Below are 26455 nucleotides of genomic sequence, written 5' to 3' on the forward strand. Positions count from 1 at the left end.
GGAGCCAAAGTGGGAAAGGAGCTGGAGGCCTAAGGGGCCGGGGGTGACGGCTTCTCTGCCGTGAGGACCAATTATGCCGAGGGAGAGGAAGGACAAGTGGTGGGACTTCCTTGAGACAGGAGCAGGTCTATCAACCGGCCTGTCGCTGTGTCAGGGGATCCTGCCAGTTGATTTGGTGGGGTAAGTAAGGGAAGCGGAGTCAAATCCCAGACCCTGACATCTTTGCCGAACCTAGAGAAAAGAATTAAATGCAGCCCCGCACTCCCACCTCACCGGTGGACTATAACCATGGTTTCTACGTGCTGCATTTTCTTGTTTTTACTGTGTACATTCGTTTGTTTTACAAAACTGGCATCATTACTATATGTACTATATGTATATATAACGTGGATTTTTCCCCTTAAGGTATCATGAGTATTTCCTTGTTATTCTCGTACACCATTGATTTGTCAGAACCCACTTAATCTGGCTAATGCAAAAAGGTAATATATTGGCTTGTGTAACTGAAAAGCCCAGAGATTTTAAAGTAGTGGATTTAATTGCTCAAAGAATAGCTTCTGGGCTCCCCTTCTCCGTCTCTTGGCCCTGCTTTTTCCGAGTGTGGGCCTCTTTTTCTTCAGTGGTGAATAGACCCTGTGCAGGGCTATCAAGGAAGGTTCCGTGCTTTCACTGACCCAGCCTAGCAGACCCACGAGCAAGAGCGCCTCTTTCCTTTCTAATTGTTCCAGCAAAAATCCCCGTCATGGATCTCCCTGACCGGCCTGAGTCATGGGCCCACCCCTGAAGCAGTCACTATTTGAAGGCAGGGGTTATGTGGAGTTGGAACGCTCAGATTGGCTGCACCTGGCCGAGAGTGGGATGGGGGTGGGGGTCAGCCCCACCTCTAGTGGGTGCTGGGTGCAGCACCCAACTTCCCCATTTAGGACTGGGGCGCTCATTTCCCCGGCTGCTGGGAGTAGCAGCAGCTTGGCTCTCAGCTAAGTTCCTCTCTGGGAACTGCCGTTAGCCAGAGAGCCAGCCCTCCCAGGGTCAGCTCTCAACCGTTGACTGATGTGGGACATATAAGATCAGAACTCCAAGGCCCTTGTCTCAAGTTGGGACAACGTTAAGGGATGGTGCCAGCTCCAGAGCGCCTCCCTGGGGCCAACTGAGGCCCTTATGGCAACGGCCTTCACAGTTCAACTCCTCCCTCTGCCCAGGCCCCACTTCCTGGACACCCCCACATGTGTTGATTTTGACACTCCCCAATAAATTTTTTGCATAAAAATCACCGTCTCAAAGTCCGTTTCTCTGGGGAACCCAAACTAAGACACCCACCCAAACCACATAGATTTGGGGGTCGGGCGAGTTGTTCCCCAAAGGAAAACCAGGATGCGGGAACCAGAAGAGGGCCAGGGGCAGTCAAAAAAATATGCCCTATTCTGTTATTTTTAATGACTGCATGGTATTCCATTGTACCACCGGATCATGAGTTATTTACTACGGCCCTATTATTTAACATTGTGGTGGCCAACTTAACAGACAGCTTTGTGCATGTCTGTGTTGTTTCCTTAAGATGCCTAGAAGTGGAATTGATGGGTCAAGGAATACAAACAGTTTTTAAAACTTTCCCCTACTTTACCCTCCAGAAGGTGGTAGCATTTGTTATTCCCACCAGAAGGCTGCCTGTTTCTCTGCAGCCTCACAATTCCGTACTGAGATTATCTCTACTACCAGCCCAATAGATGACAATGGTATCTCAAGTCTTTTAAATGTCTTAACTGTTGAGGCTGATTATTTCTTCTATTCATTTAGTGAGCAATAGGTTCAGTCTTTGGGGTGTTAAGAGTTTTTCTTGAGACAAGAGCAGACTTGCGAATTTTAAAGCCCTCTCTAGTGGCAAGTTCCCTCACCACAAACAACTTAACATATATACTAGTCAAAAGAGAAAAGTACACGTTGGAAACATCCCTAGATTGGTAAGACAGGATAGAATGGTTGCATGTCAAACAGATGTGGCAGGGGCTGGCCCTGTGGCATAGTGGTTAAGTTTGTGCGCTCCACTTTGGAGGTCCGGGGTTCGCAGGTTCAGATCCCAAGTGCGGACCTATACACTGCTCATCAAGCTATGCTGTGGCAGCGTCCCACATACAAAAAGTAGAGGAGGATAGGCACAGATGTGAGCTCAGTGACAATCTTCCTCAAGCAATAAGAAGAAGATTGGCAACAGATGTTAGCTCGGGGCCAATCTTCCTCACCAAAAGAAAAATGTGGTGGAGAACTCGGAGTAAAGATATAGACTGGAAGGATTAGGAAAATCTCCTCATAGATGGTGAGACCTGGACCTTGAAAATATGTGTCCTGCAGATAGCAGAGAAGAAGGAGGAAAGCATTCCAACAAGGGGGAGACCAGGAGGCCATGTACACATGGGATAAATGAATTAATGAATAGAGAAGGCTCTAGTGAGTAATAGAAGATAAAGCAGTTAAGACTAGAAGTCACAGAAAACCTCAAGAGAAACAGAAAAGTTTGTGGCAAACACTGGGGTAGCCACATGGTAAGACATTGTAGGGTTATTAATCCAGGATGAGGATATAAAATGAACTGAAGTTGGGGAGACAAGATGACTTTCATTAATAGTTTTGTTTTGTCTTTTTGGTGGAGAGAGTGGCTGGAATGAGGCCCTAGAGAGGACTGTGAAGGTAGGATGGAGAAAGTTCAAAAGACCAACAACAGTGCTTCATGGTGGTTATGAAATGCAGGGGAAAGAGGGCAAAGGCTTCGGAGGCAGAGTGGGCTAGACCGATGGCCGTAGCAGAAATCAGGAAACAGGACGAGGTGCGGAGGGAGGAATAACGAACAGGGATGAGTTTGGTTTAGGACTGACTGTTCAGTTGTACTGCTACGTGCCTCAAGGCTGTTGCAAATGTTTAGAGGCAAGATGTTGATGTGGGAGACATCAGCAGAGTGCAATAACAGCTGAAGAAATGAGATTCTCTCTAATTAGAAAAGTCGGCTTTGGGGTGGCCCACAGTGAGGGGACACATAAGGTATTACTTGTGTGTCAGCCATGTAGTAGCAGAAAAAGTCCGGGGGGGGGCCACCTCCCTCCTTCATGCCCACCTCTGTACGATCGCTTGTGCTAGTCTTGGAGACAAGTGGGCTGGCTTTGAAAGCGACAGCCAGGGGCCGGCCCCGGGGCCGAGTGGTTAAATTCTCGGGCTGGGCTGTGGTGGCCTAGGGTTTCGCTGGTTCGGATCCTGGGCGCGGACATGGCACCACTCGTCAGGCCACATTGAGGTGGCATCCCACATGCCATACTAGAAGGACCCACAACTAAGATATACAGCTAGGTACCAGGGGGATTTGGGGAGACAAAGCAGAAAAAAAAAAAAAGATTGGCAACAGTTGTTAGCTCAGGAGCCAATCTTAAAAAAAAAAGAAAAAGACAGAGACAGCCAGGTGTTAGCACACAGCCTCCTGCAGCGACGCCTGGGTGAGCAGGCTGGGCCCACTTGTAGCTGAGGAGGGCCAACCATCTGTGTTTTGCTTTCTACTTTACCAGAATGTCTTCTCATCCTTTATCTTTACATCATGGAACTTCAGAGTGGAAATAACGTAGTCCCTTATCTGTAGAACTTCAGATAATGGAGTCCACTCCTAGCTTTACAGATGAGGAAACTAAGACCCACTAAGGAAAGTGACTTGCCTACTATCACGCCCAGTGGGAAAAGAACTTTCATTTTAGCTTTCAAGAGCGCCTGCTCACCTGGAGGACGAGAGTCTCTTCCCACATATGCAGTTATTTCTGGAGCTCGGAAAGGAGGGGAGGCATGGGGACAGTCTGTCCTTTCCTCCCCACCCCAGCTCAAATCACACATCGCCGGTATATTATTTTAAAGAATTTGTTACACATTTTTCTCTTGGTTAAAATAAAAACTTGTAAATTTCCACTGTTTCTAAGAATCTCAGTAATTTTTCAAAATGTCAGTGTCCTTATGAAGACAAATGTTTCATTTGTTTCCCTGTTACGATCTATAATTCTTTACTCCTCTGACATGTATTTTGTCACCTTTTTACTAACCGTGGGTTATTTTTCCAGAAAAGGAGCTTAAATTACTCTTTTCCATAAAAATAATGATATAATGGGAAGGTGTTTTTCTGCCAATGTTATATCAAATGACAGTAATATATACCTTTGGTTTTCTAAAATGATTAAAAAGAAACAGGAAAACACATTAACAACTATATTTAATGTGACACAGCATAATGCACCGGAACCAAATTACTCCACTTCCCTGTACCCATTGCATTATTTTTAGAATAGAGAATAAGGAATCGAGAGCTAAAGGTTCAGCAGGTTTGTAGCTTCAGCTTCTCTGGGGAGACTCTCCCAGGCATTTTTACACTTTGGGAGCTAACGGTAATACCCTCTTGAGCAGCCATTCTGAGATGCCTCTTCTACCTCATTCAAAGTGTGGCTCAGGAAACACAGGCCTTAAACTAGCAAGTGGCTGATTGTTCTGTTGTCTCTGAAAGTTCGTTCCCTCCGGGCTTATCTCTGCTGCTTCAGCTTGTACCCCAAAGGCAACAAGGGGCAGGCAGCTGCTTTTAACACACAATTCCAAGCCTAAGGAGCATCACTGTTTTCACTCCAGCACAGAACTCTGCGCCAGGCAAGGAATTGAAGTACCCAGTAAAAGACTAAAGACTTTAAACAGTGGATTTGGAGTCATCACTAAACACTCTGATTCCCGTGGATTTTAACGAATGAGAATGACTCTTTCATGTTCCCTCTGAAGGCAAGGAAACATTTACTGAGCACTTAGTATGTGCCAGCACTTACTCCCATCTTGTTGAATTCTCGTCATAATCCTGTGAAGGAGCTAGGATCCTACTTTTTTTTTTTAAGATTTTATTTTTTTTCCCTTTTTCTCCCCAAAGCCCCCTGGTACATAGTTGTATATTCTTCGTTGTGGGTCCTTCTAGTTGTGGCATGTGGGACGCTGCCTCAGCGTGGTTTGATGAGCAGTGCCATGTCCGCGCCAAGGATTCGAACCAACGAAACACTGGGCCGCCTGCAGCGGAGCGCGCGAACTTAACCACTTGGCCACGGGGCCAGCCCCGCTAGGATCCTACTTTTAGGAGCTAGTATCTCATTTTACTATTAAAAATGAGAAGACATGGCTGAGAGGTTAATCTGCCCAAAGTCCAGCTACCAGACAGTTGCAGCGCCAGAACCCGAGCCTTGGTGTGCCAGGCTACAAAGCCAGAGCCGCCAGAGCCGTTCCGCTGCATCTTGCTCGCTCTTCTTGAGGTTCTAAAAGGAGAGGGTGCTGAATGGGAGGAAGTTTTTCCACCCCCTAATGAAACCGGGGAGGAGTCTGTAAGAAGTCCCACAGGGCACTGTCTTGAGACAATGTGATCCATTCCACGCACAGTTGTCAAGGACGCTCTGAATCCTCTAGGTACTAAGAAGCTGATTAAAGTTTACAAATAATCATGTAGGGTTTTGTTGTTGTTGTTGGGGAAGATCGGCCCTGAGCCAACGTCTGTGCCCGGCTCCCTCTATTTTGTAAATGGGTCGCTGCCACAGCATGGCTGACAGACAGTGGTAGAGGTCCACACCTGGGATCCAAACCTGAGAACCCGGGTCGCTGAAGCACAGTGCCAAACCACCACAGGCCACGGGGCCCCCCCATGCAGGCTTTTAAATTACACGCCCATAACATTTCTCAATAGCGGGCAATCTAATCTACTGTAGATCCTAAACCTATGTGTATTTGCAGGCCTACAGAATTTTAAATCCTAATTATCTACAAAGATCCCCTCATTTCATAGTTGAGGAAACCAGAAAGGTTAAATAATTTGTTTAGCAAATTTTATTTAGTTATTAGGTTCCAGGTTTAGCCTTAGCCTATATTTAAATGTGAAGAGTATCACATCTTGTAAATAAAATTAATTCTACTTCATCCATACGTGTAGTTTCATCAAGACCAACATTTATCTGCCTTAAATGCAGTTATAACTCAACAGAGACCATGTCTGATTTAATGTTTTAAAATAGCTAGATATATTTATACTAATGTCTAATAAAAGACATTTCTTGGGGCTGGCCCCCTGGCCAAGTGGTTAGGTTCGCATGCTCCGCTGCAGGCGGTCCAGTGTTTCGTTGGTTCGAATCCTTGGCGCGGACATGGCACTCTCATCAAACCATGCTGAGGCAGCGTCCCACATGCCACAACTAGAAGGACCCACAACGAAGAATATACAACTATGTACCAGGGGCCTTTGGGGAGAAAAAGGAAAAAAATTAAATCTTTAAAAAAAAAAAAAAAGACATTTCTCTTTAATTTCCACAGACCTCTCCATTTGGGGCCAGCAGACTGGTTCATAATACTGGCTGAATGTTAGCTTAGCAATGGCTTCCACTCAAGGAAATATCTCCGTTTGGGTGATAAAAGTTTAGTACGCTTTCAGTCCGAAAAAAATCTCAAAAGAAATGAACTACTATGATTTTCTAGACATAAATTCAATAGTATGAAAATAATTGCTAATTCTCTAAACTATTTTTTATGTGACATTTTAAAATCCTGTATACCAATTGTAGTGTTGATGATTCTAGGCATGGTACCTACCTAACAGGTGGGTTATGAAACAGCAACCTATGATTGATAGAACTTGAAGAACTCATAAAGAAATAAGACCAGTGAGAAAAGGTTAGTACTGGAATCTGTTATGAAGATATTTGACAGGAATAGAACCCTAAGACTTAGTAATGTTAGCACAGACCTCAATTACATGAAGTGATAACACACAGCAATGAACAGCAATGCACTATAAACCCGCGGACGTCAAGCAAAAGGGGGATGGTGAGAGCCCTAAAGTGAAGCACAAGAAGAATTTCCTAACGAGTGGGGTTGTGAGGTCCTCTACCCAGGATCCTCCTCCAGATGGTCCTACGCCGGAGAAGCTTTTGGTTTTTTGGTGGGGGATGGGTAGAGGATGGACAATACCCAGAGTACTTGAATGACACTTGTGACAACTAATGGCCCTTCCTTCACTCTAGGATTTTGCAGCAGTTATTCTGTCGAGGGAAGGGGAGAGAAGAATCATAGTGCTTCCGTTAAGGAGAATCCATTCATCTTGACCTATGCAATGACCATGATTCCAAAAAGAGACCACACTTTTACCAGGTGAGCAGGCTGCTGGGGACAATTCCTGAAATGAGATCTCTGGAAAGTCAGAAATACAGCAATCCAGCAGATATGCAAATAATATCCAAAGATAGCTGGTTTTTATCAGCCAAGCTTTACGAATACTAACATATCCAGTCCTCTTATTTTTCCTTATCACTGGGGGAAAACTACTAGAATACCAGAAATTTCTTTGAAATTTTAACAGAGGGCCAAGTGCCTACATTTCTTTTTGGTCCTTATAACACATGGCACATACTTCTGTTCTTAGATGACAAATACTATTCTGTGTTAAATATATGATAATGAATTCTAAGGCGGGTTGCTGGCTCTAAGACCACAGCATCTTTGAAAGGCATTTGTCTCTGGTTAAGAGTTGGGCCCTGCAGGTTTGGAACATAGCTTCCCGGAGTTTGGCTCTGTAGTTTCTGCACCCGCCTAAAAAGAACGGAGGCATGTGACGCTTTCATTTTAAGTTTACAAAAATATAATCATGTCACTTCTAAATTTTAGAGCTGCACAAGGGCCCTAGTGATAATCTGGTCAAACTCCTCCCCCCATTTTCTAACGAAGCAAATGAGGCCCTCACCCGATTGAGGGACTCGCCTCGGGTCTTTGTCCACATTAGCAAGGGCGGGATTCTTCCCTCCTGCCTCTTGGTCTATGTCACATATTTGCGCTGAGCTCCCAAAAGGACTAGTTTACTTTAGCTAGAAAGAGACTCAATATCTACTATTTACACTAATCTTTTAAAATTATGTAATACAAAAGCAATATGTTAATCTTTGACTTAAAATGTCATACCAACAGAACTGTGATATCTTGCAACCATTTTATTAATATGAAGCAATCGGATAAATCCTTTCACAGGAGTATTGATTCACTACCATGAATGTGTCTCGACACTCTGGTGCAGTATCACACTTGCTTCAGTCAAATTACGTGTGAATTACTTTCACTTCCACATGTATAAACATTTATATTTCATTGATAGAACAGCACACAGCCATGCACCTCTTCTTTCTGGTTTAAATGCATGTAAATGCACCCATGTACAATGGATTTTTCACCACGCGAGGACTTCATAATACAGGTCTATGAACAACTTTTCAGTACACTACTTTTGCTCCATTATTTTTTTTACTTGAAGGGTGGGGGAGAAGCATTACTGTGGTACAAAAGACCTTCTTACAAGGTCTCTCTGGGAAACGCGTTTGAGAATACACTTATAGTCCTATAATGACTGTAATCAAGACCATCCCACAAGGACGTGAAGGTAGGCTCACTCTCCTGGAGAGTTTCTGCTCTGATAAGAACATTATGACGGGAGGAAACAGTATAAGGATATTCCAGCAGAAGACTCTCCTAGAGAGAGATTCTGAACATACTGCAATCCTAGAATGACTGTAATGAAGATGGCATGATAGCTGAAACCATTTTACTGAAGTCTGTGTCTAGAAAGACACTCACAATCATGTACTTAAATGCTGTTATAATTTTTTATGTTTGGTGAAAATATTAGAGGCCATGAAAGCAGAAAAATGCAGCACTATAACAAAGAGTAAGGAAACACTTTGGAAGAATAAACACGTAACACGTAAAAATTTTAAATGGTATCTAATAAATTTTCACGTCAAATCTTTTAACTAAACATATAAAATTCTTAAATGGCAACTAATAAATTTTCATGTCAAATCTTTTAACAAAATCCACAAATAGATTATAAAAATTGAACAATCATAAATGTCTTATGTATAAAGTTTTCAGGGAAAAGTTTAAATTTCTATATTATTGTTTAATCAAGTATTTGAGGAATTTTAGTTACTGCTGAGGAGCAGCTGATACATTTCTAAAATAATTCAGTTATGAAAATAATGTTACAATTAAGGTTTGGCATAATAGCATTCCGGCAATCTTCAGTCATCCACAAACGTTAACCGTCCCGGCCCTTCATTCTTCATCCACCTCCTGTATCTCTTCCATCTAGGATCGTTTGCCAATTTTTTCTTTAGTTCTTCTTCTTGTTCTTGTTTGTAAACCTATCAGTATAAATAACACTAATTGACTTTATGATCCAAAGGGAAACGCGTCATTAGCTTTATGGCATATTTACATTTTTCAAATATAACTTTAGGTAAAAGTTTCCCAATAAATGTATCGGTTTGTCTTCTGAAGAGCATGCATCTGAAAATACTAAGCAATTAAGCACCTTAACCTTCAGTGTTAAAAAAAAAAGAACATCTTGTACAAGAATACTAATTTTTTGTCACCGATTTCTGTAACCTGGGAATACATTCTTTTCCTCATTGAAATCATACACAAGCTGAGTTTAAAAGGATTACACATCTCCTCTCTACAACTAATGTCCAATATTAAAGAATCACACTTTATTTTTTTAACACAGTACTCTGTAAATTTAACTGATGACTTTCAGTATTTGTTGATCCTACCAAGGTACAAAATGACCTGTGTAGACATGTGTCTCCAAACTGAACTTACGGCTATTTCTATTTTCAAAGATAATTACTAGTTTTTCAAAATAGTTTATTAAAGTTCCCAAAGAAGGTTAAGTACACCACACAGATTACGAACAAAGACCATCTGCATTTCTGTAACTTTTAGTGGATTTCAGTTATAGCTAATTGGACAAGGCGTCAAATGCAGTTCTACAGCCACATCAGATTTCAGAAAGAAATTATTCTTTTCCAAATTTTAGGAAGTAATAACTAAGATAATCTCATATAACAACCTACGATAATTCAGCCCAGGATGGTACGCTATGAAAGACAGTTTTGTGGATTGGGCTGCTTAACCTACTAAAAAGAGAAAATCTTCCAAATAATTTAGGAGCAAAATTGTATGTTACCTTCCATTTTTATGTTATTTATAAGCAGGCTGAATATGTCTACTTGCCAAAACATTCTGGCAATTCATAGTAAGTTACTTATTTAATTCAGAATGAAACTGTCAGTAAAATCTAATATTTAGGGCACCACATATAAAAAGGAATGTGTATGAAACTAAAAAACCAAATATATCTCAGATTTCTTAAGGTTTCCCTGTGCTTTATTCTTATTTTAATACCTTAACCAATTAATTTTATTCAAAACCCAAAATATTATTAGGATGAGATTACTAGTTTCTTTAGGACTTCAGCTGAGCAGCTGATCACCTCAAAGCAATTGTTATAGCTGACGATTGTAGAATATAGTATTTATTAAAATGCCCAAGGTTTAGCGGCAATATAGTAAGTCAATTTAATTTAAAAGCAAAATTAAAAAGTTGTGAAATCCATGCAAACGTATACATCATCCCACTGCAGTTTAACACAACCAATTAGACCATTCTTAAAATTTTCAGCATCGGTCAATTCAAGTATTTGAAGTTCATCTTTTAAAAACACAAGTTACTTTACAAAAAAATGGGGGACCGGCCCCATGGCTGAGTGGTTAAGTTCGCGCACTCTGCTTTGGCGGCCCAGGGTTTCCCCAGTTCAAATCCTGGGCGCCGACATAGCACCACTCATCAGGCCATGCCACGACTAGAAGCACCCACAACTAAAAATATACAACTATGGAAATGCAAATCAAAACTACACTAAGAGATCACCTTACACCCATTAGAATGACAAAAATCACCAAAACAAATGGTAACAAATGTTGGAGAGGTTGTGGAGAAAAAGGAACCCTCAAACACTGCTGGTGGGAATACAAACTGGTGCAGCCACTATGGAAAACAGTATGGAGATTTCTCAAAAATTAAAAATAGAACTACCATACGATCCAGCTATCCCACTGCTGGGTATCCATCCAAAGAGCTTGAAGTCAGCAATTCCAAAAGTCCCATGCACCCCAATGTTCATTGCAGCATTATTCACAATAGCCAAGACATGGAAGCAACCTAAGTGCCCATCAACTGATGATTGGATAAAGAAGATGTGGTATATATACAATGGAATACTACTCAGCCATAAAAAAGAACAAAATCGTCCCATTTACAACAACATGGATGGACCTTGAGGGAATTATGTTAAGTGAAATAAGCCAGACAGAGAAGGACAATCGCTGTATGACTCCACTCATATGAGGAATTTAAATATATGGACAAAGAGAACAGATTAGCGGCTACCAGGGGAAAGGGGGGTTGCAGGGGTGGGCACAAAGAGTGAAGGGGTGCACCTACAACACGACTGACAAACAATAATGTACAACTGAAATTTCACAAGATTGTAACCTATCATTAACTCAATAAAAATTAACTCAAAAAAAAAAAAGAGAGAAGAAAAAAAATCGGTGGTCTACATAGGGAAAAAACCCCACAACTATGTACTGGGGGGCTTTGGGGAGAAAAAGAAAAAATAAAATCTTAAAAAAAAAGACAAATTACAGGTTAAAAACCCACTGTCCCACTACCAAATACGGTCCTACTTTCAGTGAAAGATCTTTGTTTATTACGTGACTCTGGGATTTGAGGAATGCGTGCGCTCCTGGGGCCCCAGCCTCACTGTAGCGTGGCAGAGGAGCAACGCTGACATCACAGCAGAGGGATTACCCACCTCATAGTTCTCCTTGATCCAGAGCTCCCGTTTAAGAAAAGTTTCTTTCTGATGATCTTCCAGACTATCAAACTGAGACTTTGACATCTTCATAGATTTACGTATGATATACAGTCGTTCTTCTTCGCCATATTCTTTGCCCTTGATGTTAAAATTATAGATCCACCGGCAATACCACACTATATATGAACACAGGTGAACAGGAGCTAAGAGAATTTGAAACAGGAGAAGATCACGTATCTGGGGTTTCTGATAGCCTCCCTTTATATCTATTTTACTTTTTATAATGTTCTTTATGATGTTCTCCTCCTCATCACGAATTTCCTCTTTGGACTTTTTGTTTCTGCCCTTCTCTTTGGCTTTTCTGAGCAAGCCCTGCTGCTTGGCAATCTCCATGGCCTGGATGCGGTACTTGGGCACTGTGGCTAGGTAGCTGATTGCCTTGTCGTAGCTATTCCACCAGCTGAAAAACTAGAACATTTAACAAAGAAAAATGGGTCATTTTTACTACCAAAATTCATCTTGGTGAACACCATCCCCTGAGAAACCCATTCTGAATAAAAATAGGGACCTCAATCATCTTAGTCTGTAAGTACAAGATACAACCGAATAATACCCATGTGTGCATGGGGTCTCAACGCTGGGTAAGTCAGGCAAGCCCTGAGCTGAGCCAAAAAGCCATTAATTCAGACAAGGGACACCCAAGGTCAGAGGATAGACCGATGGAATCATACCACACCTGTGATTTCACATCTTTACCATTTGGCTCTTCCCTACGATCACTGTCAAGAAATCTCTGTGTTAAGACTGCAATCTACATACTGGAGGAGGAGTTAAATGGCAAAACTAGCTGGTGAGGAACTGGTTTAAAAAAAAATCACAGGATATAGACTCAGGCAACTATATTCATTCCTGCCTCTTTCCTAAACCATCTACCTATACTATAGTAATGCTAATCAGCTTCTGAACTGAAAGATTCAAGTATGTTTGAACTCTTTCCTTATTTGGACAGGAAACGTTAACTTATTTCATAAATATAAGCAACCACAATTGGTTTTATTAATTGTCAAAAAAAGTCCCACTTTTCAAACTTGACTTGCTCTTTTACTGAGTGAATATAGTGGTTACACCAATAATATCCTGAAATATTTTAGTAGCGATCTATTAGGAACAGCAAAAAAAAAAAAAAATGTCACTAGGATATTACGTTATCTAAAACAGAAAAGTAAAATTATCCCTGCTTTCCCCTGTAGACAACACCTCTACAAAAGCGGATGCATTTAAAATATACAACCTTAGCTTAGGAATTCTTTTTATCACATAAATTTAATCTCATTTCTGGGAATTAAACTGGAGAAACAATTTTCAAACTAGCAAATTACTTCAGTCTAGTCACTTGACATGGTCTTTTCCTCTAAAGGAATTCATGATAGATGTGGTTAGTTTAAGAATAATAGTAGGGGGGCCGGCCCAGTGGCGCAGCGGTTAAGTGCACATGTTCTGCTTCGGCGGCCCGGGGCTCACCGGTTCGGATCCTGGGTACAGACATGGCACCGCTTGGCCAACGCCATGCTGTGGTAGGCGTCCCACATATGAAGTAGAGGAAGATGGGCACGGATGTTAGCTCAGCGCCAGTCTTCCTCAGCAAAAAGAGGAGGATTGGCAGATGTTAGCTCAGGGCTAATCTTCCTCAGGAAAAAAAAAAAAAGAATAATAGTAGGAAACACTCATTTCAGGCCGAAGTTAAATTTTTGTGATATTTTAAAACAACATAAAAAGTTACTGTAGTTCTTTTAATCTATTTTAGTAGTGTTCAACTCCAGCAAAAGCCACCCTTAGCAGGCACGTAGAAATGTGTGGGACATTTTCAGTTATTACAATGATGGCAAGCACTACTAGCATTTGGTGGATGGATAGGTGCCAAATATGAGGGGTCATATGTGAGGTCATATTAAGAAGTTCAGATTTTTCCCAAGTTTAATGGAAAATCACTGAAAAGTTCTACAAAAGTAAATGATATGATCAGGTTGACAATCACTCTGGCTGTTATGTGGAAAATAAAGGGGGCAATGAAAAAAAGATCTGCTGTTGGGTTTTTCTGTAGTCATATAATGACGTTCATCCTCAATTTCTTGGACTTCCCACTGACAAAGATTCCAATATTATCAACTGGTTGAATAAATGAATATTTTTCTAATGTTAAAACAATCACAACTGGAAGTAAAATTTTACACAAAGGAACACGTAGACACACCTTTCCATCAATACACACCTGAAACACTGAAATAGCACACACACTGACCAAGATCACAACCCTCACATCCACTTTAGGGGCTAAGCGCCTGCTGTAGTAGTGGTAATAATGGCTGTAGTACTCTTCCGGGTGATCCAGCATGTAGTCGTAGTCTTTGCGTGTTTCTTCATCCTGCAAAATAGCAAGATAGCCAATTTCATAGGACATTTCATAAAATGGCCTTAGTTTATAATCTTGATAAGTCAAATCTAGAATTTTATCATTATGTAAGATCAATCTGCATAAAAGAACCGAAACTGTCAAAATCAAAAAAATTTCCATCACTCTTCAAAGGTACATGTAAATTTGTTCCCAGAACTTTATTTCCCCAAATTCCTGAGTCTTCCTGGAAAAATACGAACACTTTCATAACAATTAACCATGCCTTTACAGCCGGTGTTGTGGTGCTAATAAGGACGTCATCATGTTCTTAAAACCAAAGAGCATGTTGACACCTATTCTCTGTAACTGTTGATAGAAAAAAATGTTTATCTCCATTGTATATGTTCACAATCATTTTCCAGCCTTGTGTAGAAAGTTTCCCATTGAAAGCAATGATTAAGACAACAAAAAGCAGACGAAGCCAGTCTGTGCCTACAAAATTGAATTACGCTCATCTGAAGAAACATCGATGCAGGAAATGGTCCAAGTCTAGCTTTGTGACTTTGGGTGAAATTTTTAGCCTCTCTGACACTCACTCTTCTTCCTTTGTAAAATGGAGATAATAATACCTACCCTACTAATTTTGCAGGGTTGTTTTGAATATCAAATGACATATATTATATAAAAACATGTTACAAATAAATAGTACCTTACTACTATAACATTGTCACAGCCCAGTTCATAAATAAGGTAACATATAGATCTTTCTTAATCACACAAACATGTTGAAAAAATCAGAGCACTTTGAAATGCTGCCTGAAAGTTCACAAATAAAACATTTCTTAAAACCTTCTCTAATTGTAACCAATCTCTAACAGGGGTAAATGCCAATCTTGTACTGAGCTACAAAGATTGAAGAGCTGCTTAACTAGGTTATGATTTGCTTTTTATTGCACAGGAAACTTATTTTGTCCTGTCCAAGAATGTCAAAGACTAAAACCACAACAAATTCTTTACGCTCTGTAAGTACAACAGAAACCATTAGGAAAACAAAAATATTTTTTAACCTAGAGAATTTCTTTCTAGGATGAATTATTCAACATTCTTACCTGAAGGCATTTCAAAATCTGCACCCAGGGCTTTGCTACCACAGACAGAGGCCCTGGGTCTGTTCAGAGCCCCTCCTGAGTCCTCCAATGTGCAGTTTCTTAGATTTAAACAAGAAGTTTGCTAATGACAAAAACTTCCCTGTACCCATTCAAATCATTATATATTTTCTACTAAGAATTCCGAATTTGAGTGAGCGTATTCTCAGTGACAATTTTCTTAAATTCATTATATTCAAAATATTTTTACCTCTGATTAGAATTTGAAACTAGATAAACTAGTATCTAGTATAACTAGATATAAACATATGTAAAGCCTATTCCATGGCACTATATAGAGGGCCAATGGGAGAAATGTCTGTTACATAAGGAGAACTGAGCTCAGGCTGATGTTATTTTCAGATTCGATCCTTGTATATTCATTTCCATCGAAGAAAGATTTTCTGGTGGCAATGGCCACACTTTCAACTGTCAATCCATTATTCCTTCTACAAGTCATCATCATATTTCAGAGCTTCTAACAGAAAGAGGGTAAAACTTTATAGGTCATAAAAATAGCTCTGAAGACTAAAGCCCATGTCTCTTGATGTATCTCATTTTGAGTACTTCAAGATATCCTTTGAGAATTTTCCCATTCTCCCTCCATTTTTTGCTTTTTGGGCTTATTTCATAGAAATGCTCCACTTTTGGCCTGACATCCTTGACTTTTAGCCTCCCAATCTTGGTAGATGCCTTTTGAAACGTTATTTCTTCAAACATGATTCTTCTCCTTGCTCCTCCTAGATTACATGTAGTTTTGAAACTGTACAGATCAGCTTCCTGTAGTCCTCCAGCATCACAATCTACGCAGAGCCCTTTCCCCAGTCTGTCTGTACTGCTCCTGGGGAAAGACACAGCAAGAGCTTTAAGTCTCATTGAAATCTGCTTTGTGAATGTCCCGCTCCAGTGGCTATCTTCTCTTCTTTGTTCTCTTATCTTAGTAAAGGTCATAATCCATAGAATGTAGATATCCCTCTTCAAGTATTTCACCCAAACCTTCCCCCAGGGTCACCATCTTCTCATTAGTCCCTAGAGTTGTGACATCATCAAGTTCTGAGCACCTCTAACAGGACGGTCAACTGATGCTCCAGCAACCAACGACTCTAAAATCTCTACCTTGTGTCAGGCCCCTCTACTGTAACCAGAGCCTGTGGGGTCGATTCTGGGCCCTCAAATGAGTCCTCAAACTACTTAATTCTTGCAAAACGTTTCAGGGTCAAGTCTGACTTCTCTTAGGATGGTTTTCTTCTCCTTGAGGTCACCACAAATTTATAACCTTATTTTGGTCATGATTAGAGACAAGAAGTTTGGCCAGTTACTTGTAGCATTTAAGCAGCTAGAAACTTTACTCTTTGGTGTATGGCTTTCTCTTCAGAATGAAGAAAATGATTTTAGGCTGAGGCACGCACAATATACACTTTAGAAGGTTTTCAAGGTGGGCACAAATTGGAGAGAGAATTCTTAACACTCTAAGACAAAATCCTACTCTTTAGTAACCTACAAAGTTTAGAATCAATCTAGTAAGAACATAAGGATACCAGGAATATTAGCAAAAAAGAAAAGATAGAGACTGGGACCCAATTAGAGAGCTACAGGTACATTCTTATTTTAACACCATATATTTATTTTTTCTCCTACCCATCTTGCAACTCAAGTAGTCCCGCAATTTTTTGTTTTTTATCTCTAATGCTTCCCCGTGGCTAATAAGATAAATTAAAATTTCCTTGGCATGCAACAAAGCCTCCATAACTGGCCCAATCTTACCTAGAAACATCTCATCACTCTCCCCTCTTTTGCCCATAGCAACATTCAGATAGTAATTTCTGGAATTTGGTGTGTTCCTCCAGTACAGGATGCTCTTTCATACCTATGTCTTTAAACATATAATTCTAACTCAAATGCCCAGCCCTTTCTTCCAGCCTCATGAGCTCCTACTAATCCTGTAGGACACAAACGTCACTGCCTCAGACAGAGTTGGACCACTCTCATTGCACATATTTCCTATTTATTATAGCACTTATCACATTGTAATCATTGTTTTTTTCTTTTCTTTGAACGAGAACTTCTCATTAATCTCTGTATATCCAAGGCCTAGCACAGTGCCTGGCATTCAGTAAATGTCGTTTTAAAATGAGTGGAATTTTGGGAAGGCTCTCCCTCACTATAAACATATCTCCCGCCACCGAGGTTTCCACCTCAGCAGGAAGGCTGGATGGGTGATTATGTCACAAAAACTTAGGCTTTGCAGAAATGATTGCTTGATTTCATAGCTTATGAAAATACACTACTTTGGCTAAAATAGCTTAAACCTTAAAACAGTTTAATAGCTTACCTTTCCATAAGGTAGTACTTTTTCTTTCAGCAATTTTGTGGATCTTAAGGTCCCAGGGTCAGGAGATTCCAACTTCTTTCCAAAACCAAAACCTTTATACTTGTTTCTTCCTCCTCTCTGTCCTGAGCCTTGACAAGCAGGGCAATAAGCTCCTTGTTTCTAATCTCTACAGGCAAAAATGGTGCTTCTGCTGGTGTCCACTCCACTCCCAATCCTCTTGGTTATATGCAGGAGGACTGGAACAGAACCACCAATATCTAGATCAAAAGTGAACAAGAGGAAACCCACAAGCAAAGAAAGCACTGAGTCCTTCCTTCTCTTATGAAAGTATTCATTCCCCCCTCCCCAGAGGCAAAAATATATTACGTTCTTGCCCTTGACAGAAACAATGAATTGTTTGATCTCAATAAACATAAATTGCAATAATGTGATATTGCAGCCAGTTTTACATTAAAATTTTTCTAGTACACAGATAGTAGAAACCATTTTAGGATAGTAAAGGCCAGGAATCAATAATATATGAAAATTCCTATTTTGTTCATTCTTAAAAATACATATTAATCCTATTTTTAAAAGCAATACACACATACAAATGATTCTTTAAAAAAAATAGCATCTGTTCCCCTCAATTTTTTCCAGGCCGTTACATCCTACTGAAGAGGAAGGAAATGAACTGCTATCAGTGTCATTTTTTTCTTGTTCCCCGCCCCCCAGTCACTAGTGCAACTATCTTCTCATATGGCTCCTCTTCTCAGACTACATGGGATCTCAACAACTGACGTGACGTGCAGTATCACCTACATACTACGGACACTCAGGTCTGCTTTTCCTGCATCCTCCTATTTTCAAATAGTGTACCTCCTGAACACTTCTGAAATGTAATAAAATATCTCAAATTCAACATGCTCAAAACCCAAATCTGTTCCTCTGTGTTTCAGCTAATAGTACAGTATTACTATCTACTTGGTTATAGGAGCTTTTAGAAACTTTAGTTATTTTTGATTCAGCAAATAATTATGCAGGGCATTAAGCCTTGTGTTGTACTCAAAGAAGGATAAAAAGACAAGATAAGGTCCTGCCCTCAAGAACTCTCCGATCTAGGAGAACCTAGCTGGCAAGAAAAGCACAATTTGACGTGCTAAGGACTAGAGGACTAACTAACTGCCTGAGACCACCGTAATGGGATTCACAGAAGAGACGAAATGAGTGCTGGATTTTGAAAAGCAAGAAAGATGTGGGAAAACGTCTTCCAGGCAAAGGGAACAGCAGAAGTCAAAGTACAGAAGCATCAGCGAATATAAAGGATTCAGCGAGGCTTGAGCACTGGGAAATTGAGGAAGAAAGGAGCAGTAAATGTGGCCAGGAAGAAAGGTTTGGATAAGAACTGCAGAGGATCTTACACGCCAAGCCGAAGTGTCAGGGTGTTATTGTCTGTGCTATTCAAAAATGAAACGTTTTAAAGTATGAGAACAACAGCATTGAGTAGAAATATGCATTTTTGAAAAATAACTGATAGTATCGTAGAGAATGGAATGAGGGACAAAGAAATTTTAGAGACTAACAAGCAGAATCAATAAAACTTAGTGTTGACAGGAGTCTAAGAATCGACCACGTCAAGCATGATTAGTGACGTTTCTAACTATAGTTACTGTGTGGACATGTTACTCTAAGATAACGAACAGAGGGAGAGGACAGCAAGTTTGGAGAAGATGCAGGGGAAAACTGTGGAAGATTTTGAAATGGGGAGAAAAAAAATTACTGGGTATCTTTTCACTCCCTGGATTCTCTCTACCTGTATGAGGAGCGCACCTTTGCTTATCTTTGGAAAGTCTATTTTCACTTCGTAGAGACAGAAGTAACTTGCAGAAAACTGGAAGTAATGCAAATAATGCTTTTTCACAGAAAGACAAAGTGTGTCCAGTGAAATGCAACTGATTACTGCCTTGTCATATTGGCCAGTTTCACAGGCATTTCAGCATTCCTTGTCTGACTATAAACCTGTGGTATTTTTTTCTCTTTTGAACGAGTCTTAATATCTTATTGGTTCCCTCATGAATTAATGAGTCAAATAAAGACCTCTGACACATTTTGTAAGGTATGTAAGGTATGAGAGTCATGATTATATCCTCTTTTAAAATTTATGCTTTAACAAAGATTGATTTCAGACATGTTTAATTTTGGGTACCTGTGCCTCAGATGAGAGACAATTGAAAATATGAACCTAGAGACCACACACATTTTAAAGTTGTCAAGGATGTAGCTGAGTTTCATCAGGAAGAGCTTCGAAAATAAAAAGAAAAGAGTACCCAAAGGAAAGAACTCTAAGGAAAAGCAATGTTTAAGGTGAAAGCAGAGGAAAAGAAGACTGAAAAGAAACGGCTAGAAAGATAGCAGAAACGGGAGAGAATTACATCAAGGGAGAACAGGTCCAAGAACCACATGGTCAACACCATCGAATGCCACAAAGACTTCCAGGAGGAAGAAATACAGAGCAGCCCCCAGATCTGACGCTTAGAGCGTCATTGTTCACCTCAATAAGAACAGTTCCAGTGCGTGTGCTGAGGCCCATGTTAGTCTACGACAGCTTGGATGGAAGGGAGATGCAGAAATAAAGAGAGCCAACACCGAAGAGAGAAGAAAAATGTGACTGTAGCTTTAAAAGAAGCAAACCTCAGTGAAAGGAATGAGAAATGAACCAACTGAGAGATTCTCCAGTTACCAAAAAGGAATGATGAGATTCCAGAAGATGACAGTGGAAATAAAATGAATTCAGTCAAGAATACCTTCGTGCCTTCCCCAACGCATCCTCAATATTGTCCCCAGAATTTTCTTTCTGAAACAAACATCACACTGCGTTCCTTCTCCACTTTAAAACCTCTACAGGGTTCTTCATCATCTTATCCCAAACTATGTTCCAGTCTCCTGAAACATTCTCCCTACCATGCACCTGACAGGCTTCTAACCAAGAAGCAGTAGACCCCCTAAAGTCTACGAAAAATGTACTATGGGTCTTGGTGATGTGAATATCTCAAATGTTCCACTGACCCATGACAAATCTGCACCAGCTAAACGAACACGTCAAGTGTACGGTTTCTGGCTAGAATTATATCAACTCGGTAGTTTTTGTGTTAATCAAAAGCTCTGATTGGTTGTTGATAACATCAAGTGTCACGCAGTCACAGCACTAGAATTAAACACATCTGGTGGATCATCAACTTTGGTCATAAGTAGGGAATAACAACTGGAATTAAGGGCTCAGTAAAAAATAAACACCACTTATGGGTTTATAGCAGAAATAGCAAAGGCAGCACATAAGGCACCACACCCTTCTTCTGGGCCCCCTAGGAGAAATCACTCTCAAACATGCCATCTTTCCCACAAAACCCAGACAAGGCCTGAAAACCCAGAACAGGCCTCAAAACCTTGACAAATGTTGCAGGGAGTCATGAGCAGAGTTGGAATGTGAAATGAAAACGATCTGCCACCAAGCTTACTTAATTTGGCTGTCTATCAGCATCACAACAATAATAGAAATTTACATCATTTCTACTATTTTTATGGATACCAAATTATTATGAACTGATTAAAATATGGATCAATGCTGCAAAAGAAAAATAGTAATACTAACAAGTGCAGTTAATTTTTTCCCCCAAAACAAAGAGTCCCTGGGAGAAATACAATAAAAGTGATCCTTGGTGGAGAGAATACTCACTACTACAATACCTCACCAAACTACATCTCATTCCTGGACAAGCCTTGCACACTCACGACTCCATGGTTTTGTTAATCAGCTTTTCCCTCTACCAGAAACATCCCTTCACCGTCAACCCTGGTGACTTCCAGATCCAGATCAAAGAGTACATTCTTCTCAAATCCCCCAGGAAAAAATAATTGTTCCTCTCAGTGCTGCGATAGAATCTACACGTGTTTTTATTATATAACTTAAACAAATAATAACCAAACAATAAGTATCTGTCTCCTTGTTATATTAAAAGCTTAAAGGCAGGAACTGTGCCTTTTTCACTGTTATGGTCTCCTCCCACAGCACCTAGGTCAGTACTGGTCAGAGAAAGGGCTGAGTAAGAGAAAATACGAAGAGAGAACAACCAACAGTAATATAACAAGGCAGGGAGTCCAGAATCCCCCTTTTTGCCAAATTCCTCCTAAGTGCTTAAAGCCCTGCGCCATCAATAAGACTGACACAAAGACACTAAAGTGTTCTTGCGACTGCCCTGCCAAGACAGGGCTGGAGCAGTGGATGGTTCTCTGGACACACCCCTTAGCAGATAACCTCCATGCCAGTAATACTTCCAAGACCTTTGCTGTGTTCTTCTCTTGTGATGTCGCAAATGCTGTCAAATTCTATTTTCCCATTTTCTACCAATCATAGTTTTTCTAAGTGCATCCTTTCCACCTGTGCCTTCATCTGCTTATTTCTCTGCCATGCTTATTTCCACTATTTCATCCAATTCTATTCTGTATTCAAAAATGATTAATGTTCTTGCTTAAAAACCCTCAGAACATAATTTCTCCTTAAAAATAGAAGTGCAATTTTTCTCTCATGTAGGAATTTTTCATTCATACCCATCCAATCTACTTTATCTGTACCACTCCTTAAAATTACAATTAATTTGGGGTAAAATGTCAAAGTAGGCTTCATATAACAATGTCAAAATGCCAGAAATCCACTTTCGACTTTCATTCTATCTGAATCTATCTCCAGATATGAGTTTTTATTTAACAAACATTCATTATCTGATGTGCCAGACATTGTGCTAGGTGCCACGGACATATATACAAAAACTGAGGGGCATGGTTTAAGGGAGAGGGGAGAAAGACCACTCAATATTGACAGTGCAGTGTGATAAGTGCTATATCCACATAAAAAGACCCAGTGTTGACACAGCCAGTGACAGTCTGTTTACTTAACTTCCAAAGTCCACGAATCCCCTGAACCCCCTTTAGTCACATACGCCAAATACGATTCACTGTCTTAACTTACACTATGAAGCAAATATAAGGCAGTGTGTGAAATCAAAATGGTTCCAAGTCCTGCTGAGATCTGGAATTTTAAGTTATTTGAGAATATGAACTAAGCATGATGTGGTGAAAGCATCTGACCGGTGAGTGCCTTTCCTTCCATTATAATCCATCCTTCTTTTTCTGATTTTCCTCAATCTCTCTATGCACAGGTAGAATTTCTGTTGCTAAAATGACAATGACCAAGTGTGATAATATCTCCTTGCCTTACCAATTTAATTTATATTTAATTTATATTTAAATCACATTAGTGTACGTATATTTTAACAACCTCCATCTAAAAAATCTGTCTCTCTCAAAGAGGCACTGACCAAGACAACCTCAGAGTCATAAATCCACTGTATCTTACACGAATATAGTTCCCATTTTGGTAACGTATTTATCAATATTCAGAGATCCTTGGTTATTAGAAGTTTTGGTGGAACACCACTATAAGGACAAAATACAGCTACTTATATCATACATTAAAAATATTAAGAGACTTGAACAGACCAACAATAAGAGAAATTAAGAAGGTTATCAAAAAATTATGGGGGAAGAAAAAAGGCTCCTGGCTCCAATGAATTTACAACTACATTATTTCAGATTTCAAGAAAGAATCAACTTCTGTTAGATATACTGTTCCAGCGATGGAATCTACCTGTGCATTCTACAAAGCAAATATAAAGTCAACTTTTCCTTCCATACGGCAGGAATAACTGAACATGGCTGTCAAGGAGGACATAGTCTTCCCAACTCCCTCCCTCCTTTCTGGCTGGCTCCACAAATAAGTATTCCTCCTACAGGGTTTACCAATATTCTTTCTGGAGAAAGATACAGCATATAACAAAAACAGCAAATAGAAATGAAACGTGGTCCCAGGTCTACAGTTGCTGCCTCCACCAGATGGTATGTGGAATTCTAGATAGGCTTCTGCCTCTTGTCTTTACTCCGGAGTCACCAGAACTCATCAACTTCTCCCACTATTCTATCTGACCTGCTCTTAGCAAAAGCCACATGGACCTCTTATGCCTCACACACCCTCTTTCCAACCTGTGGTTGTAATCCAACCAAAACAGTGGTTATATCCCCACTGCCTCAAAGCGATAATTTGGAAGGCCGAGGCTGTCTAAATTGGATGACCCCAGTTCATGAGATCTTTGCATTACCCAGAGATGATATTCTCTGGCAACTTTCTCACAATTTTCCATTATGACAGAAACAAAATCAGACCACCCTGTTTATTTTTAGTAACTTTTTCCACACACAGCAAGTCAAAGTCTGTTTCCTTACTCCAGGAGAGGGCATCTGCAATGCAGTTTTAAAAAAAAAAAATTCTGTAGTATTTCCACTTGGAAGTGGAATCCCTGTCCATTTCTATAAATTTAAAATAGGAGTTTTCATAATGCTCAGCTAGGTCCGATTTTCCTAGGTCCAAAGCATCCCCAGCCTTCCCTCTTCTCTCACAGATAATTTCCATTCTCTTGCAGTAACACTGAGTGCGGCTGGGCAACTACAGAACGCTCCCTCACTCCCTCCTCATCAGTGCGACTCCAATTCTCGTTTCCTGTTTGGAGGCATCTCCAGGCTACCACACACCTCCTGTTGGAATCAAGAGTAAAGGCGTTACTTTCTCCAGACATACTCGTTTTTAACTGCCCAAAAGTTCCTCGTTCTTGAGTGGACGAATTATTTTATTGAGCTTTTTATTGGCTGACAAATCAGTGCTAAACTTCAGGGGTAGAAACCTTTAGATGCAACCCTTACAGATCCACCAGATCAGCCTCCGAATTTGTCTCTTTAAGAAGAGGCAAGACTATTTTGTCCTGGGGGCCCACCAGCAAGAATTTCTCTACTGTCTCTATTTCTTGGCACCTGTTTTACTAACATGCTCACCATTCTCATGCCAAACCTACCCATCTCCAAACCCAGCAGAAGGCAACCTTTGCCAGTGTTATTGCTGCCCTCTCTTCTGGAATCCTCCCTCTGCCCAGCGCTTCCTTATGTGCCAGGCTTTCTGGCTGTTTGTCTGGACCACTTTCTTTGCTCACTGCAGAAAAACACAGATTGAGGCTGCAGATGCTGGGCTGCCCTGGAAGGAGAATTCTTTCCCATTTTTCCGAAGTCCTTCCTCAATCACTCTGCATCCTAAATAGGTAACCAAAGCCTCTGGCCTCAGCACCTTCCCAGCCTCCCACCCATTCCTCAGCTAACTGCCAATAAAAATTACAATCTCACCAACGCTAGTGAGAATTTAGTGAACTAGGCATGCTCATTTTATGTTTCCATATTATCCAAACTGCTCTGGAAAGCATGAACGAAAAGCCGTTAACTCCTTGACTCAGTATTTTCAGCTCTGAAAAAATAATCCATGGTTAAATTATAGCATACTCACTCAAAGTAGTTATTAAAAGCAGACTATATAGCAACATGGGAAACTCTGCCTCCAAAAAAAAAAAAGCTGGAAAGAAAAATCTTCAAACTACAATTGCTGTTACATTAGCATGATGGGGGCCTTGAAGCAGTGACACTTCCATCAAAGATGATTTACACTTTGTGATTGCTTATATGTTTTGATTTTTGAATAGGAGAAGAAAACAGATCATGCTAGACCTCCCCACAGGACTCAATAAAACTTTTGTCAAACGACTACACACATAGTCACAAAATGTTGCCTATTACAAATTCTCAGAGTCTTGAACCCAAGTCATTGAGCACCTATTTACAGGTCCTACATAGGGATTTCTCACCCTTATCATTCAATCCTCATAATAACCCTGTGAGGATGGCCTCAATTTTGCATATGAAGAAACAGCTATTTCAACATACGAAGTCACTATCCAAGGTCATACCGGGGTGTCAGAGCCAAAAGTCAAACATCCAGTATTCTGACTGGTTGTTCATTGTTCTTTTCAGTATTTTTCTAGATCCTTAAACCCGAGCTAAATGTCACAATTAATACTATCCCCAGAAACCAAGTTTCTGTCATCTCAAATTGGCAGGAGCACAGTCACTCAATATTGGAGACCTTTCCTGGGTTCCATCACCGATCTTGGCAATAACAATCACCCTGCTTTCCGAGTGTGACTTGCCCGTTATTAAAATGCCTTTCACTAAATCCTAAGATGCCCACGGCTTTGCGTAAAAAAGACTGTCACAAAAACGAGGGGGCTGGTTGTCCCCCCACGGCCCGAGGGGGTTTCCCATGGTTGTCAATGGGCCGCGTGGGCTCTTTCCCGGGGCCACGTGGGAAGGTGTGAGCTTCTTCAGGGTCGTGCCGGTGGCCGCGCGGACGCCAGGCTCGCAGAGAACCTCGCTCCCCCGGCGGGGGACCGACGCCGCCGCCGCGCCGCGTGCCTCCCCACAGGGCCCTCGGCCCAGCCGCGCCCCCAGGCCTCACCTTGAGAGTCTCGTAGGCGGTCGCCACTAGCAGGAAGGCCTCCTCGGCGCTCTGCGGCGTCCGTCCGGGGCCCTCGTCGCCAGGCTCGGGCCGGTAGCGGTCGGGGTGGTAGCGCCGGGCCAGCTGGCGGTAGGCCCGCGCGATCTCCGCCTTGCCCGCCGCGCGGCTCACGCCCAGCACCTCGTAGCAGTCCCGCGCGCCGCAGTAGAGCCCCTCCACCAGAGCGCCCGCCGGCCGCGCCAGCAGCAGCGCCAGCAGCACGGGCGGCAGCAGCCCCACCCAGCGCCGGCCCGCAGCCCCGGCTCCCCGGCGCGAAGCTAGCGGCGCCGCCATCCCGGCCTCCGCCGCCGCTCCGCCAGCCCAGCCGCTCTCCCGCACTGGGCGGCGCGCCGGATCGGCTGCCGGGGCCCAACTCCACGTCAGCAGGCGGCGC

The 26455-nt window shown here is 41.3% G+C and overlaps 1 protein-coding gene and 1 long non-coding RNA gene across 2 annotated transcripts; one reads left to right on the plus strand and one right to left on the minus strand.

The window, feature by feature from the left end:
* The first annotated feature begins 8 nt into the window (after nt 1-8).
* On the plus strand, nt 9-26016 carry LOC106826894 (uncharacterized). Its single transcript, XR_006533226.2, has 3 exons — nt 9-180; nt 7050-7176; nt 18243-26016. It is a non-coding gene; the product is annotated as an uncharacterized lncRNA (long non-coding RNA).
* DNAJC25 (DnaJ heat shock protein family (Hsp40) member C25) lies at nt 8008-26455 on the minus strand. Its single transcript, XM_014834461.3, has 4 exons — nt 26023-26455; nt 14004-14156; nt 11732-12202; nt 8008-9215 (listed from the first exon to the last, which is right to left on the minus strand). Exons 1-4 carry the CDS (start codon nt 26353-26355, stop codon nt 9093-9095), a joined length of 1080 nt encoding a protein of 359 aa, XP_014689947.3. The 5' UTR covers nt 26356-26455; the 3' UTR covers nt 8008-9092.

This window comes from Equus asinus, chromosome 10, assembly GCF_041296235.1.
Source record: "Equus asinus isolate D_3611 breed Donkey chromosome 10, EquAss-T2T_v2, whole genome shotgun sequence".
NCBI classification, from domain to species: Eukaryota; Metazoa; Chordata; class Mammalia; order Perissodactyla; family Equidae; genus Equus; species Equus asinus.

What these genes read in the sequence shown, in the direction of transcription:
- DNAJC25 (XM_014834461.3), bottom strand. Translation starts at nt 26,355, where the DNA reads ATGGCGGCGCCGCTAGCTTCGCGCCGGGGAGCCGGGGCTGCGGGCCGG. An exon ending in CCGCCTACGAGACTCTCAAG is followed by an intron (nt 14,157 to 26,022) that starts GTGAGGCCTGGG and finishes GCTATTTTGCAG; the next exon opens with GATGAAGAAACACGCAAAGA. An exon ending in GGATCAAGGAGAACTATGAG is followed by an intron (nt 9,216 to 11,731) that starts GTGGGTAATCCC and finishes TTATACTGATAG; the next exon opens with GTTTACAAACAAGAACAAGA.